The sequence below is a fragment of the Neovison vison genome, chromosome 2, assembly GCF_020171115.1.
Source record: "Neovison vison isolate M4711 chromosome 2, ASM_NN_V1, whole genome shotgun sequence".
Classification (NCBI taxonomy): domain Eukaryota; kingdom Metazoa; phylum Chordata; class Mammalia; order Carnivora; family Mustelidae; genus Neogale; species Neogale vison.
Window position 1 is genome coordinate 50661960 of NC_058092.1, and position 18716 is coordinate 50680675.

The window sequence follows — 18716 nt, forward strand, 5'->3', positions numbered from 1 at the left end:
TTCTAGCTTCTAGTGCCTACCTACATTCCTTGGCCCATGGTCACCACTCCCCCATCTTCAAAGCCAGGGGTGCTGAATCTTCAAATCTCTCTCCTCTCTGGCCTCTAGTCAGTCATCTTATCTTTGGCTCTCCTTCCTTCTTCTTTCCCTTGTAAGGACTCTAGTGATTGTATCAAGCCCACCCAAATAATCCAGGATGATCTTCCCATTTTAAAACCTTAATTTAATCACACATGCAAAATCCTTGTTGTCACATAAGGTAACATATTCCCAGGTTCTGGGGATTAGGACATGGATATCTCCAGAAGGCTATTAGTCTTCCTACCAAGAAAATAATCAGGTCAGGAAAGTACATAAGGATGCCTAATAGGACGCATATTAGGGGATTTCCTGTCGCTCTTCCCCCCACCCTCCACCTACCTCCTATTGTTTCTGATAATCTACTTGCTGATGTTTTCTTCAGAACCACCTCTAGCAGTCATCAATCAATCTCATGGTAAGAATTTTATGTTGATAAAATTTTTATACCATTCCAGGCACTGTCCCAAGCACTGGGACCATCAAGGACTTGAATAAATCAGCATACGCCCATTTCCATTTCCTTACCCATCCCCTCCCTGTAGACCATAGTTAGGGTTGGGATCATGTCTGGATGCCAACTCCTAAAATAAATTATTCAAAGCAGAAGGTTATTTAATCTCAAATTAATTTATATTCCTTTTAACCCATTCTAGTGTTCCCATTCCAGTGGGAATATCCTTTGAGCTCCTATTATGTTCCAGGGACAGTTCTAAGAACTGAGGCTACACCAATATCCAAGAGAAAGTCCTGCCCTCACCAAACTTACATTCTTGTAGGGGTAACAAAGGGAGAAAAAATAAATGCATGTCATTTCGGCTGGCACTAGGGCTGTGAAGAGAAATGAAGAGAGATGAGGACTCAGAGAGTGACCAGTGGAGGACCGACTGGGGTAGTACTTGAGGAGGACAGTCAGGGGGATTAATTGAGGTGAGACTCAAACCAATGAGGAAGCCAGCCTTGCAAAGACCTGGGGGAAAGCATTCCAGGCAAAGGAAAGAGCCAGCATGAAAATCTTGAGGTGGGATCCAATTTGGCATATTTGAAGCATGACAAGAAACCATTAAGAATCAGCAGAAAAGTGACAGGTTCTCATTTACTTTTATTGCTTGGCTGCCATGTGCAGAATATAATATTATGTATAAAAGGGCAAGAGCAGAAGGGGTACATAGTAGGTCAATACATAGTTGAGAATTAATAAACAATAAATTCGTGTCTTCGGATTCCTTTCTAAAGACTTGCTGTAGTCAGAGCAATTTGTGTCATGTCTCCGGCAACTTCACTCCAGCACTTGGACTTAATCACAAATCACAGAAAGAAGACACATCATTTCCCCTGTTTCTAATGTCGTGATCATAAAGGGATTTCACTCATTCAAATAAATAATCAAATGTTGAAGTTTGACTGAAAACTTCAGAACCTTGCACTTTCATAATCACACCCTCTTAAATATCAAATGAGGTCATATGATTAAAAGGTCCAAACGCCACATACTTTCTAAAGTGTTCTGGTAAGACAACGTTTTCCTTTGGCATAGGCAGCCCCAAAAGCTCTAACTTTAATCATTTGTCAAGTTTTAATCTCCTCATGGTTGGCATGTTCTGATAACATTGACGGGATAAAAGCAACATTCTATTGTATGTGTAGTGATTGCTTGCAATTAACCTTAATTTGGGCTGAAAGTGGCAACATTTCTGTCTTACAGCAATATTTCCAAATGTATTAGATAAATATCTCCAAAGAACTTCGTATTAAAAATCAACAAAAATGCAATCTGCCACATTGCAGCCTTCTCTTACGTAAGGACAGTCTTAAACGCAGTGAAGGTACCAGTAAGACTACTCTCTTAAGGGGTACCTGGATGGCTCAGTCGGTTGAGCGTCTGCCTTCAGCTCAGGTCACGATTTCAGGGTTCTGGGATCGAGCCCCCGAGTTGGGCTCCCTGCTCAGTGGAGAGTCTGTTTCTCCCTCTCTCTCTGTCTCCCTCTGCCCATCCCCTACCCCCGTTCATGTACCCTCGCAAATAAATAAATAAAATCTTTTAAAAGAGACTACTTTCTTGAGAAAGGAGACATTTTTAGCCCTTATTACTCAGAGTGGAATATGTAACAATAGTGAAAATAGAAATAAGAAAAACATAGGTAAACAGTGTCCCAAACATATCTTACCTTCCTCCTCGAATTTTTGAGTCCCCCGTCATTTCACTCTAAGTACAGCCACAAGATATATAGCCGAAGAATGAGGAAGCCCGTGCGAATTCCAGATGGACCCCCCCAACCCACAATGCCTAATGCATTCATTCCTTTAAAGTATATTCAATAAATAATGACTGCTACCTATGTCATTTTAATCTCTCAACATCATCTAATTGATATTATGATCCCTACTTATATGAAGACAGAGGGGCTCAGAACCATTATGCGCTCAGTCATGAAACAAATGACCAAGACAGGACACAGACTCGGGCCTGATTCCACAGTCCTGCTTTGATGCTTTTCCCAGCAAACTGTACTGATTGGATGTCAGACCTGTGATATCATGTGTTAGATCTACCTTTTTCTTTTAAATGTATTATCTATTCCTTAAAGTTTGAGTCATATCAGAGGTTAGGGTAAGTGTATCTGCAGGAAGAAGGAGAGGGGAAGAAGAGAACAAGATTTTGGGGGCTCTTTGTTCTAATTTACACAAACTACCACTTACTGTGTCAAATACATGCATGCAAATAATGCACATTTATTGCAGAAAAGTTAGAAAATTCAGATAAACAAACAAAAAATCCACCCTGACCACATAAAAAACACCTGTAATCCCCCCATCTACACATTTCTGTCATCATCTGACCTCAGCAGGACTAAGCAGAGCATGCCAGTATGGTCCAACCTAGCATCTCTCTCCTTGTTATACAAACATTATCAGACTTTTAAGTTCAGAAAGTGCTGCAAATGTCAGATAAGGCAGCAGTAAGAAAATCTTTGGGTTTTGGAAAATCATTCCTTCATCATAGTCTCATTTAGGTATTCATAGAGTATGTTGGCATCTGCATGATGCGAAGTTGGGAAGTTTAAATAATTTTTTTTTAAATGGTAAACTATCGTTTAAGTAAAAAAGCTCAGTGCAGGCTGGTAGTTTCCATACTGAAAACATTAAACAACATATTAAGTAAAATCTCTTATTACGGTCATTAGTGTCTCAGAGACTTGGACAGTTGTAACTATCACATAGCAGGCAGGATAGCAGGTATAGACCTGGGTTTCAATCCTGGGTTCAAAGTTTATTTCATGACCTTGAGAAAATCATTCTGTTTTTATGGGACTCAATTTACTTATCTGGAAAGTGGGGATAATGATATTAACTCTTTAGAAAAATCCAACAGAAATGTTGTGAGAACTGAACCATTTAAAATATAAAATGAGCTTAGCATAACATCTTGCACATGGAGAGTGGTAAAAGGACCTTTTATCAAGCTAAAATCTTCTTGAAATTTTAAGATTTTAAGCTTTAATATTTTTATATCTCTCATAAAAATATCTATTTTCTAAGAAGGTAAATGACATTTGGTCTCCATCAGACAATGACTAGCCTTAAGAGCATTGCTACATTTACTAAGAATTAAGATAGTGGGCTCTTGAAAGATAATGGGGGAGCACCTGACAGGCTCAGTTGATAAAGCAACCAACTCTTGATCTCAAGGTTGCGTTTGAGTCCACACTGGATACAGAGATTACTTTAAAAAGAAAAAGAGAATGGCACCTGGGTGGCTCAGCTGGTTAAGTGTCCAACTCTTGATTTCAGCTCAGGTCATGATCTTGGGATTGTGGGATCGAGCCCCGCATCGAGCTCTGTGCTCAGCATAGTCTGCCTGGGATTCTCTTTCCCTCTGCCCCTCCCTCTTTGCACACATTCTCTCTCAAATAATAAACCTTTAAAAAAGGAAGGGGGGGTGCCGGGTGGCTCAGTTAGTTGAGCGGCTGCCTTCGGCTCGGGTCATGATTCCGGGGTCCTGGGATTGAGCCCCACATTTGGGCTCCCTGCTCAGCAGAGAGCCTGCTTCTCTCTCTCCCCCTCTCCCTGCCACTCTGCTTACTTGTGCTCTCTCTCTAGCTCTCTGTCAAATAAATAAAATATTTAAATTAAAAAAAAAAAGGAAGGGGGGTAGGGTAATAGGAATAAGTGTTACCAGGCTCATCAACTCAGCTACAAATGAATTAATCCAGGACTCATTTGGTTATTCTGTGCTGTTCAGTATTTTTTTTTATTGCTAATCATCCTAATTAGTAACTCTTCTCATTTTCTGAATCTACCTATCTTCCTTTTCCTCTCAGTAGGGAGAATAAAGACCACTGAGATTGAGCTTCCTACTTCTTTAAAAAAATAATAATAATGTTAAAAAGTGAGTGTCCACACTCAGCTTGTAACAGAGCAAATGGATAAATGGAGTAATCATGCTACAGCCTATTATTATATGAATGTGCACCAGGAGAAGTTGGTTAAGTAAGGCAGAGGAACTTAAGAATTAGGACCTAGGGCCTCCATGATCATCTGGCATCCACTCGATGTTGTACCTATGGTTAGAAATGTACATGACTGGAACACCAGGGATTTTCCAGATTCTTCACTTAAGGTCCCAGTCAACTGTGGCCACAATGTTTCTGAGTTACTCTCTGTACTAAGCAATCACTTGCATAGGTTCCTTTTTGTGTGGATGGTAACCATGCAAATCTTGGATCCCTGGCGATATTTAGAGTCACATGATAGTGTGGCCCCAATTTCTCAATTTCAACAATTATGCAGTTATTCAAGAGATACAACACTGAGTATACTAAGTCGAGTCTGGCTTTAATGGGAAAGTTGATAAAGTTAGTATCAACCAGTATGTGGTCTGGTGGGTCCAGCTACATGTTATATTGGAAGAAGCAGCAGGAAGGATGTTGGGAGACCTCTCTTTCCTTGTGCACTAGGATCTTTCTTTTTTAATCTATTCCTCTCTTTAAGTCTCCCAACTCTGAGATTAAGTATTCACTTCATGGTCACAACCTTTGCTGTCTGTTTCCCCATGTTCACATTGCACCTGTTTCTTCCGGGGTGACCTCCTACTTACTCCTTCTTTAAAAGCCTCTATCTTGAAGCTTTCTAGAGGGCATTAGATAATTCAACTATTCAGCATCCTGTGTCAAACTAATTGATTTACCATCATTCCCCAACACTTCTCCATTACTTTGGTTAACTAGGACTGTATATAGGTATCAAGAACTTTAATATATGATTTTTTTTTTACTAAGAATGGCAATCCTAGAGAAAAAGAATCATAAATGTGTGTTGCTGATTTATTGGAATAACTTAAATACCAAAGAATACATAAAGGAATTACATAAATAATGATACAGAAATGGACTATTCTGCAGCCTTTAAAAATAATGTTATAAGCTATTAAAAATGTTGTAAAAGAATATTTACTGAAATAGAAAAATCTTTACGTGAAGAAGCAGGCTACAAAACAGCATGGATGATATATCATTTTCATGAAGAAACTAACGCATGGAAAAACTACGAGGACATATATAAAAACAAGATCATCATAGTTCTCTTTGAACTGTGGAATGAGTTTTTTTCTTTGTACTCCTTTGGTGTTTTCCCAGAATTTTCTGTGTTATACTTGTATTAATTTTGCAAATAGAAAAAAGCAAAATGGATGCTGACTTAATGGGAGAAAGGAAAAGGGAAGGTGCCAGAACCCTGGGGAATATCTACATTTAAGGTATTTGAATGAGGAAGAGGAACTGATATCTTAGACTTGTACATTTTAAGAACTGGTTTTTCTTTCTGTTAGTTCTTGCTGTCTGCCAGTATTATATACTTAACCTACCGTTAAGTATCAAGCTTAAAATAATGGGAAAAGTCACACTTTTTTTTTTTTTAATAAAACAAAACATACCCACAAACTAGTATTTCTTTTTTTTTTTTTTTTTTTTATAGTTCTAGGAATCCCATGAATAGATGCTGGGCATACACAAAACACAATCTCTGAAGTCCTAAAGAAGTCTTTTATTTTAATACAGTGTAGGTAAGAAATCCTCCTGGGTAGAGAGGTACTTCTGGAAATTGTATTAATTCTTTCAGGTTAAAGTAGTATCATTTGTAAATATTTCTATAGAAACACTGCTTCTGTAGCATTGAAAGAACCCATTCCATCCCATCGTAGAGGGTTTTGGAGTAACCCAAGGAATAATCGAGCTAATCCATCTCACAATTTTGGCTCCTGCTCTAAAAGCAGAGTTATCGTATAAAACATCTCATACAGCAGCCTCAAAATATGACTCATACTCACAGAAACTACTAACAAACAGCCAAAATAAAATAGCTCTCCATGAAAGTCAAACGAAACAAAATAAAAATAAAAACTGCATTTACATACACTAAATGTACTTACATAAAAAATAAATAGAGTAAGATACAGATATTCCATTTGTTAAAGAATGACATGTATCAGGCAACAGAGAATTAGGCAAAGTGGAAAATCTGATGTGTTCTTGTCATGTAAATTTAGGAAATTATAGAGAAAACAGAATCTATGAGTTTAAGAATATATTGTGAAGAGACTTTATTTCTAGATTCTCTCTACAACCCTTTCAGAGAACAGCTAAGATGAATAAATACTTTGAGAAGCACCTGCTTTGAAACAAGACTTTCCCACTGGCCACGTTAATAATGAACAATCACGCAGGAGTCAAGATGACTTTTTAAGACTGGATCGCAGGTATTTCTTATATAATTGAACTTCCATGGCTGTAGAAATGTACCGACTTTGAAATCTGGGCTTTGGGGATCCAGAGGTTAAAATCCAAAGCACTGTATGCAACCAAAAGGAACTAGGAAATACTCAAAAAATGGGCATCGACTAGCTAGCTTAACTGCAGCCAGAAATACTATCAACGTGAAAAGTCAGCCCCCAGGGACCATTAGCTCCTGACGGGCAGGCCTGTATATTTGTGTTTCGATCACTGCTGTGCCCCAGCATCTAGAACAGTGCCTCCCACATAGTAGACACTCAGCATTTTAAGCAACGAATGAATCAAAGAGACCATTCCTGGTGTACATCAGGAGTCAATCCAAATTCATTTCATGTATCAATACCGCATAATCTCCCACCAACTGCGGAAGCTGCTACTGAATGACTAACATGTTAGGAAATTAACTGTACTATAACCGTATATGTCTGAGTAAAATGAGTGATAAAAAATGATGGTTTTTACTCCTGAGGAGCCAGGACCCAAGTAATTGTGAAATCGTTATGCCTGTTACTGAAGAAAACATGACAGTACTATGAGGACACAATGTTTCTGGTATTTCCGTCTTCTTACAGCCCTCCCCAAGTTACCGGGACTGCTTCCTTCAGACACTGGGGCATCATGTAAGGCACTTGTGCCAGCATCTGCCTGGCAGCGCTCACAGATGGAAGACATTCATCCTATGTTTGGTGTCCCCACCTTGTCCATCCAGCTTCCAATACAACAGTGCTGAGCTAGAAGAGTCAGCAGTTGCCCTTCCAAGAGCTAGTGCATCACTCCCAGAGCAAAAAGGAGCCAGTTCACACTTTGGAGGCCTGCATCGGTGCCAGAGTATCCATGTTGCCTCAGGGTTTCAGACTCCCCAGTGATGTTTCGCACCACAGATACCAAGGCAGATTTGGATCTAAAAGCTGCAGAAAAACTGGTGGGTTCTCACACCCCACGGCGGCCCCGAGCAACATAGTAAATGGTGTTTGTTCACACTGTGGGTGAACTGCTTTGAAGGGTCAAAATGCAGAAGACAGCTACATTCAACATTTAGGGTTTTCTTGATAATAAAGCACTAAAAAAATGTGAATAAGTCATACTTTTATTTTTCAGAGCAAAAATGACAAGGGGCAACCTGCCTTTGGAAAAGGCATTAAAGAGTACTGGGGTAATAAGCTATCTATCTCATAGAGACAGTAGCCTAACACTCAATTATCACACAGCTCTCAAAGAAAGTCCAATTAAATAAAATGCTTCTAAGTAAAACAACCAAAAAAAAAAATATCAACAATAAAAAGTTATATAGAATCCATAAAGTGGTATTCGAAGAAGAAAAAGGAAAATCTGGAAATCCACATACTGAGGGTGCTCTACTGAAATCAAAGAAGCCGAAATCCCTAAAACAGAAAAAAGAAATACGTTAAAACACAATATTTTAAGAGTCAAATGAGGTTATTGTAGATGAACATTTTAACGCTTCATTTACTCATAGGACATTTTTTTCTTTCTCTTTGAGCACTTCTATATATACTATAGGAGATCATGTGAATGACAGGGCAGAGATGTGCCTTCTCAATGAGCCCCTCAAGTTTTAAATATCAAATCTGAGTCTGGAATCCCAATTAAAAGTTTATATAATAGACTACAGAGAAAGAAACTGCTTTCCAAATTGCATTTGCTTAATTTTTCCACTTATGGTTTAAAAACAATCTGTATACTTTTGAAAGAGACACAACAATTTACAGTATGAAAATAGGACTATGTGAAACTGTACACACTTTCTCATAAAGTTGGACTAACAACTTCCAAAATGAAGATGCTATGACAGAGTTGGTGGGGGGAATGAGGTGGGGTGGGTAGTGCACATCCATAAGGGGGAGGCACCAAAAATCCCGGAAACCACCAGGAAGGCACGGAAAACTCAGCTTTGTACTGAGTAGTTATATCTTAATCTCAACTTACGCAGGTCTCAATTTATTCCCTGGTAAGAAGAGGCAGATGGATCTCCAAGCTTCATTTAAATCCAAAGACTCTGAGAGTTTATAAGAAAAGATCTGAAAAACTTTTTGGACAATCAGTTGAATAAATTCCTCAGATTCTGACAGGGTCTGTCACTGTTCAACTCTCACAAAAATAACTATAAAGTAGATACCAAATTTTTACTGTGAGAAAAGAAAAACAATCTACCTTTGTGGCAAAACTATACTTCATACCCTATTGATACACTACAACATAGAAAATAAGTATCTGTTCCTTTCCTGGTCTCTCGAAGCACTTTCTGAGACAGAATCACCTGAAAACCCTTAGGACTAGGACTATGGCCAAAACATCTAGCCTGTCTTGGGGTGCCTGAATGGCTCAGTCGGTTAGGGGTCCGGCTCTTGGTCTCAGCTCAGATCATTATCTCATGAGTCGTGGGATTTAGCCCCTTGGCAGGCTGCATGCTTGGTGGGGAGTCTACTTGAGGATTCTGTCCCTCTGCTACTCACCCCGCTTGCACTGGTCTCCTCTCTCTCTCTCTAAATAAATCTTTAAAAAAAAAAAAAAAAGCCTAACTGTCTTTCTCTCTGTCTTCTCTGAGAGCTGCTAGATGGTTCAAAGTGAAATATCACCTAACAAGTACCCTGTACCCTATATGTCATACAGGAATTCTCGACTGCAGAGGAGATTGTGCTAGGGAATCATTTTCCTGATAAGTCTATCAAAATCCTGAGAAAAATCTAGCATTATTGAAAGATTATTAGAATAGACAATGCACAGCCCTGGAAATAAAAAACCTTATAGTAGCAGAGTCCTAGAGAACCAGAGAGTTGAACCAGGAAGACTGATGATATCTCTGACTTACCCAAGTGTATTACCTATTTAAAGCTGTGACCACTTAATAATTCTCATAGGAAGGGCCAAACTTTAGGTTAGAGTAAATACTTAAGAGCAGTTCAGGGCTGGGACACCTGCGTTGCTCAGTCGGTTAAGTGTTTGCGTTTGGCTCAGGTCATGATCCCAGAGTCCTGGGATCGAGTTCCGAATTGGGCTCCCTACTCAGTGGGGGAGCCTGTTTCTCCCTCTGCCTGCTCTGCCTGCCCCTCTCTCTGACCAAGAAAAGAAAAAAAAAAAAAAGATTAGATCAATGTTAAGACTCAATCAACCTTCAGGTTTAGGGAAAAAGAGAAGGAAGAGGTTTAAGGATCATACTGACCCCAGAAAAACAGGAGAGCAGCAAAGACATGTTGTACTGAACTCTCTCTACAACACATACCTTCCTCATAACCATCATGTAATACTATGAAATATCTTTTTGCATTTGATGCTATCTTTTTGTTATGAACTCTGTCTTCTAACCACAATCTCTGCAAATAAAGACTGAATCAGGACCTGCAGGAGCAATGAGGGTACCTAAAAATGCTTCACAGAAGACTAGAGATGTTTCAGGCAAATGGAGACCTGTGTTTCTAGATAAGCAAAATGAGAGGTTTATAACATTAGATAACTTCCTTAAATTTCCTGTGGCTCCCCCATTTTCATAATTTTATACAGATAATACACCATAATAAAGATTATTCATGCATATGACTTACTGTTTCTTTTTTAAAATATTTAGGGGTACAGCTGTGTTTTTCTAAATGTCTCATTAGTAATACTCAGTCTTATAAGTCTGGTTCCATAATAATCTATAATGTAGCTACTTCCATCTGAAGGTCCAACGATCTAGAAGAGAAAATTTTCAAAGTTACCATTTTACAAAAGACATTTTCACAATACTATATGTTTACTCTGCTAGGTTGCTACTAAATTACTTCAACGGCACAAAATACAAGTTAAATGAACTCAAGTAAAAAAAGCAACTTAGGGGCTCATGCAGCTGAGAAGGATATTGGGAAGGATCACTGGATCAAAAGAGCCACAGAAACCAAAGCCTCAAGGACTGAAATTCCATGCCCCCTAGGCCCTTGGTCTGGCCTCTGGGCCTTTTAGCTATTCTGCCTTCATTCTGCAGATAGGCACTCCCACTTGCTTGCCAACAGCTCCAGTGTCACATCTGCAAAGCTCAGCAGCTCATCGTAGAAAGAAAGTATAATCTTTTTCCTCAGTGTTTGTATACCAATTCCGGGGAAGGACTGATTTTGGGTTTTATGCCTACTGCTGGACAAATTACTATAGCCAAGGGAACAGGATTAATGTGATTGGCTATGCCAGTCCCTGTGGGAGGTGAGGCAGTGTGACTGACCATCCTTCCAGAATCACATGGAATGGAAGAGATAGAAAAAAACAACACAGGCTCATTACAGCCATCGTGTCCCCTTAATCACACTTCTGAAAATCCAGTTAACATGATCTCCACAAATTAAGATAGCAATCTTCAAACTGTAGCCTAAGTGGCACACAAAGATTTACTAAGGTGTATGTGAGCCCAGACGGTTTTAAGGAAATCAGCTTTGAGATCCTTAATTCCCATCAATACTCTTTGTAAAAGCGATCCCCTTGATACCAAGCTATGGTGGAAGCATCATGCTAGTTCCCCTTCCTGCTTCCCTCTCCCTGTGATCCTTTCTCTAGGAGAAACTTGAGGACAGTAAACCACACCTGCCATCAAACCAGGTATTATGATGGCACATTGCCTCTGATGTGCCATATCAAGAGATTATCAGGAAATCTCCGTTAAGTCATTTTTTAAGACTTAATTTATTTATTTGAGAGTGAGAGAAAGCATAAGCAAGAGGCGTGGCAGAGGGAGAGGGAGAAGAAGCAGGCTCCCTGCTGAGTAGGGAGCCCAACATGGGACTTGATCCCAGGACCCTAGGATCATGACCTGAGCTGAAGGCAACAGTTTAAAGGACTGAGCCACCCAGGCACCTCAGGAAATCTCCTTTAATCAAGACTCCAAAAATATGCTCGCTCTGCCTTGTCTTGTTCAAAGATGCATTCCCAGTTACATTTAATATTTTTTTGCTTAAAAATAATTTGCTAAATAATTTTTATAATATGTAATATGTTTATGCTGTTTTGATCAATTGTGTATCAACAATTATAATGACAATCCAGTTAGTACAGAAAATTTTATAATCTTTTAATGTTAGTGAATCATGAAAATCATGAAAATGAAACTAATCTGTAGATTTTTCAGGCATAAAAATATATTACATTAGGATAAAATTCTGTGGGAGAATGGAACTAGAAATACAAATTTAAGAAGAAAAAGAAACTATGTAAAAATCACAATGGTTAGTGAAGGCTTCATTCATGTCTTTTTTAAATGAATGATATTTAAATTTCTATGGTATTTATATCCTGCTGGATACATTTTTAAATTGATGTAACAGTTTTATTTAAATATGTCAATATTTGCAAACCAGAAATTATATCCTTTGCAACTATTTAAACTTATGATGGAAAACTTAAATGTCAACTTAAAAACGTGTGGAGGGTAGGGATTTTTTAAAAAATTCTTTCAGGGGCTATATAACCAGAGTTTGAAGAACACTGTTATAGCGCATGCTTTGCTTAAAAAATAAGTTTGGGGGGTGCCTGGGTGGCTCAGTCCTTAAGCATCTGCCTTCAGCTCAGGTCATGATCTCAGAGTCCTTGGATCAAGCCCCACAGCAGGTTCCCTGCTCAGCAGGAATCCTGCTACTCCCTCTCCTTCTCCCCCTGCTTGTGTTCCCCATCTTGCTGTCTCTCTCTGTCAAAAGAATAAATAAAATTTTTAAAAATAAATAAATTAAATAAAAATAAGCTTGGTATTTAAAACTATTTGACAAATACTGACTACAACACTCCAGGCACTGTGCTAGGCATTACACATGTAACAGTGAATGAGATACAATCTCTGCCCGCAAAGAGCTTATACTAGTAAATTATAAATATTAATAGTCAAATAACACAAAGCACTTTTGTGCTAAATACCATGCTGGGTACTGTTATGCACCTTGACTTATTTGCCAAAGATGAAACTAATTTGGTTTATGGTTAAATTGGTTTATGAATGTTATTTAAGAATTTAAAAAAACCTTGGGGCACCTGGGAGGTCAGTGGGTTAAATGTCCGACTCTTGATTGTGGCTCTAGTCCTGGTCTCAGGGTTGTGGGATCAATCCCCACATCAGGCTCCATGCTCAGCTGGAGTCGGCTTGAAATTCTCTCCCTCCCTCTCCTTCTGCTCCCCACTCCCTGCTCTTTCACTCTCAAATAAATCTTTTTTTTTTTTTAAGTGAAGGAAAAAAAAAAAAAGAAATTTAATAAAGGCTTTTCAGTGGTCAAGGTCCCAAAGGAAACTACTCTTGGCATTAAGCCGAAAAGGAGAACAATGAGTGACTACGAGTCACACTATGTTTTGAGACTGTACAAGGGGAACAAAGAAAAAGTAAAGCCCATGGGGTGCCTGGGTGGCTCAGTGGGTTAAGTGTCTGCCTTTGGCTCAGGTCATGATCCCAGGACGCCTCCTGCATTAGGCTCCCAGCTCAGCAGAGAGTCAGCTTCTCTCTCTCTCTCTCTGTTCCTTCCCCAGCTCATGCTCTCTCTCTCTCTCATTCTTTCTCTGAAATAAATAAATCTTCAAAAAACAAAAAAGAAAAAAAAAAAAAGAAAAAGTAAAGCCCAGCCTGTAGAAACAAATCAAATCATATGGCAAAAAAAAAAAAAACACTGCCTAATTAGGAATATGTGCATAGTTTGGAACCAGGCCTTTTGTCCCATTCTTTTTTTCTTCCTTTGCCATCTCCCCTAACAACCACTCTTACTCTTGTTGAAAAACAATATTCAAGGTTGGAAATAAGAAAAATATATGATTATGTGACCTTTTCATGTCATGCATTTCTAATAAATCTACCTGAGGCTCACTTGCCTCTCTTGGGAAATGTAAAACTAACTAAAAACCAATTAGGACCCACATGTTTTACAATCTTGTAAAGTTAGTCGTTAACATGTAGAAAAATAACAAGGTGTTGTTTTTGTGTTTTTGTTTTGTGCCCTCTGTTCTGTAGAGAAGATAGCCCCAAAGGATACAGTTTTATTACCTGGGAATACATGATCCAACTCTGTATCTAACTTAGCCATTTTCATACCACTTCCCTCCCCTCAAACTCTGTGACTGTGGCTCCTCAACAACCAGTTCTAGCAAGGGAATTCCACTCCTCCTTCCAGAGACTGGTTCTGCCTGGGCACGGAATCTAATTCTGGCCAACGACCAATGATGCAAGTTCACTGTTAGCATATTTGCCCTTAAGAAGGTGTGTGTATGTTGGGCGGTGGGGAGGGCCAGGCAATGGATTCTTTCTGCCTCTGGAAGTCACTATATAATGAAGTGATCCAAACCAAGGGACCTGAAAATGGCAAAGAGAAAGAAGGAAAGAGATAGGGAGAAATAGGAGGGAAGCAAGGGAAGAGATTGGGAGGGATGCTCCATTATGTCTTTTAGCTCTAAATTAACAAATCTTAAAATTACCTTATCTCTAGATTCTTGGTATATTATAGTAAACTACCATATTATTAAAGCAAATTTAGGGGCACCTGGGTGACTCAGTCGTTAAGTGCTGTCTTTGGCTCGGGTCATGATCCCAGGGTCCTGGGATCAAGCCCCACATCGGGTTCCCTGCTCAGTGGGAAGCCTGCTTCTTCCTCTCCCACTCTCCCTGCTTGTGTTCCCTCTCTCACTGTCTTTCTCTCTGTCAAATAAATATACAAAAATCTTAAAAAAAAAAAAGCATATTTAAATTGAGGTTTCTGTTACCTATGGCCAAAAATACCTGATAACGCATTAGTTTTCAGTGTCCCTACACACTACTGCCAGATCACCAAAGCACAGCTCTTGTTGCTATTCTCTGCTAAAACAATTTGATCAGCTGCCTCCAAGACAACCAAATTCAGTCACTGTGGGAAAGCTCTAGAGGAAAGGAGAACTGGAAGAGAAAGCTGTCAATAACTAGCTAGAGGAGGGAGGCTCTCTGGATCTCAGGTTTTTGTATCCCATATAAAGAGGAATAGAATAAGCTGATCTATACGGTACTTTTAAAGTTCTGTATCTTGTATGACTATGACATTTAAATGTAAACACATCTACTGGGCATTTTCTATGAACTATTCCATCAAAGAAGAAATTGTTGGGGCGCCTGGGTGGCTCAGTGGGTTAAAGCCTCTGCCTTCGGCTCAGGTCATGATCCCAGGGTCCTGGGATCGAGCCCCGTTATCAGGCTCTCTGCTCTGTGGGGAGCCTGCTTCCTCCTCTTTCTCTCTGCCTGCCTCTCTGCCTACTTGTGATCTCTGTCTGTCAAATAAAAAGAAGAAGAAGAAGAAGAAGAAGAAGAAGAAGAAGATACTGTTCATCCTACTTAATGTTTAAGAAAACTATCTGTTGTAAAATGTTCAATTATTTAAATCCATATTCCCTGACCAAAATTTTTTTAAAAATTTGTTTTTAAGCATCTCATATAGACTTATGTACATGTGCCCATTATAAATTCCTTTATTATGTGTATATTATTAAATTATTAATTGTGAAAATCTAAGTCTTTAAAAATATCCCATGCTGAGAAATTTTTTACTCAGTTAAATATGCCTATGTCCATTTGTTCATTGACAACAAGAGTATGGAACCTAAAATTACAAGTTGGTTTCTCTGCGGAAGAAATAGCCTAAAGCCAAATTCTACAGCATGAAGTATTTCCATCTGATAAGCTGGGGCAGATTTCCAAAATCTGTGGATCCAATCCATGGACCAAGAGGTTGCTACAGGTCTTCATCTTCCAAAGGGGAAACAGAAAGGCCACTACACTGTAGGAAGCTGTTTTATACAATCGGCATCAAGGTCTTTTGTGTGAGAAGTCTTAAAAACCACAAGAAAGCAACATCATATCCCTCTATATTAGTTTCCTATTAGCTACTACAGCAAGTTATCAAAAAACGTAGTGGATTAAAACAATAGAAATTTACTCTCTTACAGACCTAAGGCCAGAAGTCTAAAATCAAGGTTATCTGCAACAGCCCCATATCCTACAGAGACTCTCAGGGGAGACTCTGTTCTAAAACTCTTCTAGCCTTTGACAGCAATAATAGTCTTTGGCATTCTGTAGCTTATGGTCCTATCACTCCAATCTCTGTCTTTGTCTTCACAATGCTTCTTTGCTGTGTCAATCTTTTCCTCTTCTATCTCCTATAAGGACATTTATTATTAGATTTAGGGCCCACCTGGATAATCCAGGTTGGTCTCTTCTTATCAGGATCCCTAACTTAATCACATCTGCAAAGACCCCATTTTTCAAATAAGGTAATATACCCGGGTTCCTGGGATTTAACATGGGTATCTTTTGTACTACCACACTTTCTCTCCTGTGGAAATGGTGGTGGTCTGGAGGCACTGGGTGGAATTTAAATTCTTCTTTAATTTGTTTCTGATTCTCTTTACCATGAAATTTTATTTGCAGCTTAAATGTAAAAAAATCTTGAATTGTTTACTTTAAGAGGTAAGTTCCTCTATGGCTGCAAAGTCTATAGCAAAAAGAATAAACCAGCAAACTTAGGAATACACATTAAAGAATGTTAAAAAATGGTCACCAAATTCCCTTTTTTTATTACCTCTGATGTCCCATTCTAATTCTCTACAATCCCTACTCACCACCTACCCACACAAATAATGACCATACACTCAATTTGGTGTATGAGCTGGATACAGATATATTTTTTAAAAAACATGTTCTTTGAATAGCTATCTATATGTGTAGATAGATAGATAGACCTTTTTTTTTTTTTTTTGACAGAGAGAGAGATCACAAGTAGGCAGAGAGACAGAGAGATAGGAGGAAGTAGACTCCCTGCTGAGCAGAGAGCCTGATGCGGAACTCGATCCCAGGACCCCGAGATCATGATCTGAGCTGAAGGCAGAGGCTTAATTCACTGAGCCACCTAGGAGCTCCTGAATATATATTTTTAATTTATCCAAATATTATTGTTGTAGACTTTGTTCAGTTTTAAATTATTCTCACAGCATGCTATAATTTTAAGACATTTCCATGGAGTATATGTTCATCTAGGTAAGTGCTTCTAATTGCAGCTGAGTGTTAGAGGATGCATCCATTCTCCTTTAAGTGTATAAATCTAAGGTTGATTCCAACTTCCTGTTACACAAACAGGCTGTAATGGACAAAATCTTTGCACATAACCCCTTGTAGACAGCAGTATAATTTTTTTCAGAGTAAATGCCCAGAAGTATTTATTTACATACTAGTTATTTGGGTGATTCTATGAATCACCTATTAGTTTACTATACTCATTTAACTGTTAGGATCTATCTTTTCTGGTTGATTAGAGGAAATTATTTGTATATTCCACATATCAATTCTTGTTGCTAGTAAACTTTTATTCAGTCTGTTCAGTGATAAGTTGGTCTATGCTTATATTATCTTTTTAAAATAGAATTTTTTAATTTTAAGGTATTCAAATTCACTAATTTTTTTTCTTTATGACTTACATTTTATGGATCTTGTTTAAAAAGACTTAACCAATCTAAGCTCTCTTCAATTAGCTGTATATGAAAGTTTATCTTGCAGGCCTGGATGGCTCAGTCAGTTAAGCATCTGCTTTCACCTCAGGTGATGATCCCGGGTTCCTAGGATCCAGCCCCACATGGGTCTCCCTGCTCAGTGGGGAGCCTGCTTCTCCTCTCCCTCTGTCACTCTCTTGCTCAAATAAATATATAAAATATTTTTTTAAAAAAGAAGTTGGGGTGCCTGGGTGGCTCAGTGCGTTAAAGCCTCTACCTTCGGCTCTGTTCATGATCTCAGGGTCCTGGGATCGAGTCCAGCTTCGGGCTCTCTGCTCAGCAGGGAGCCTGCTTCCTCCTCTCTCTCTCTCTCTCTCTCTGCCTACTTGTAAAATAAATAAAATACTAAAAAAAAAAAGTTTCTGTTCTCCTAAGTATATACCCAAAAGAACTGAACAGGGGTTTTAAATAGATATGTATACACAAATATTCATAGCAGAATGATTCACAATAGCCCGAACATGGAAACAATCCAAGTGTCCATCAACAGATGGAAAGATAAACAAAATGTGGTATATACATATAACGGAATATTCTTCAGCCATAAAAGGGAACGAAGTTCTAATACATGCCACAGTATCAATAAACCTTGAACACATTATTTAAAATGAAATAAGCCTGACATAAAAGGACAAATATATAATTCTATTTATATGAAATAACTAGAATAGGCAAATCCAGAGACAGAAAATAGATCAGAGGATACCAGGGACTGGGAGGTATGGGAAATGGGGAGTTACTGCTTAGTGGGTACAGAGTTTCTGTTTGCAGTGATGAAAAAATTTTGGAAATAGATCGTGGAGACAGTTGTGCAACATTTTGAATGTCATTAATGCTACTGAACTGTATATTTAAAAAAGGATAAAAAAGGATAAAATAACAAATTTTATATTTTATATATATATATATATATTTTTTTTTTTTTACCACACCAGAAGAGAGCTTACTTTATGTAAACTTTATTAATATTGTAGGTTTTTTTGCAATTTTATAAACCTTTGATTTTGTTGGTGGAAAATGTATTTTTGCTTGAACATATTTCAGTAACATTTAATAAATTAATTAAAGAAAAAAATGTGGTTACTAGTAAGTACTTTTTTTTTTAATTTTTTTTTTAAGATTTTTAAAAAAAATTTATTTATTTGACAGAGATCACAAGTAGGCAGAGATGCAGGCAGAGAGGAGGAAACAGGCTCCCTGCTGAGCAGAGAGCCCAGTGTGGGGCTGGATCCAAGGACCATGGAATCATGAGCTGAGCAGAAGGCAGAGGCTTTAACCCACTGAGCCACCCAGGCGCCCCTAGTAAGTACTTTAATACCTAACCTTTAACAATAGCTA

At 38.5% G+C, this 18716-nt stretch overlaps 1 protein-coding gene and 1 pseudogene across 1 annotated transcript in view; both read right to left on the bottom strand.

The window, feature by feature from the left end:
* Positions 1-4591: 4591 nt before the first annotated feature.
* LOC122899125 lies at positions 4592-5133 on the bottom strand (annotated as a pseudogene).
* A 2802-nt stretch (positions 5134-7935) lies between these two features.
* Positions 7936-18716, bottom strand: part of TM2D1 (TM2 domain containing 1) — a 45864-nt gene continuing 35083 nt past the window's right edge. Inside the window, exons 6-7 of the mRNA XM_044238350.1 lie at positions 10427-10556; positions 7936-8248 (exon numbers count right to left, since the gene is read on the bottom strand). Coding sequence (XP_044094285.1) covers positions 10446-10556 — 111 coding nt within the window. The 3' untranslated portion in view covers positions 7936-8248; positions 10427-10445. The remainder of the gene's footprint in view (positions 8249-10426; positions 10557-18716) is intronic.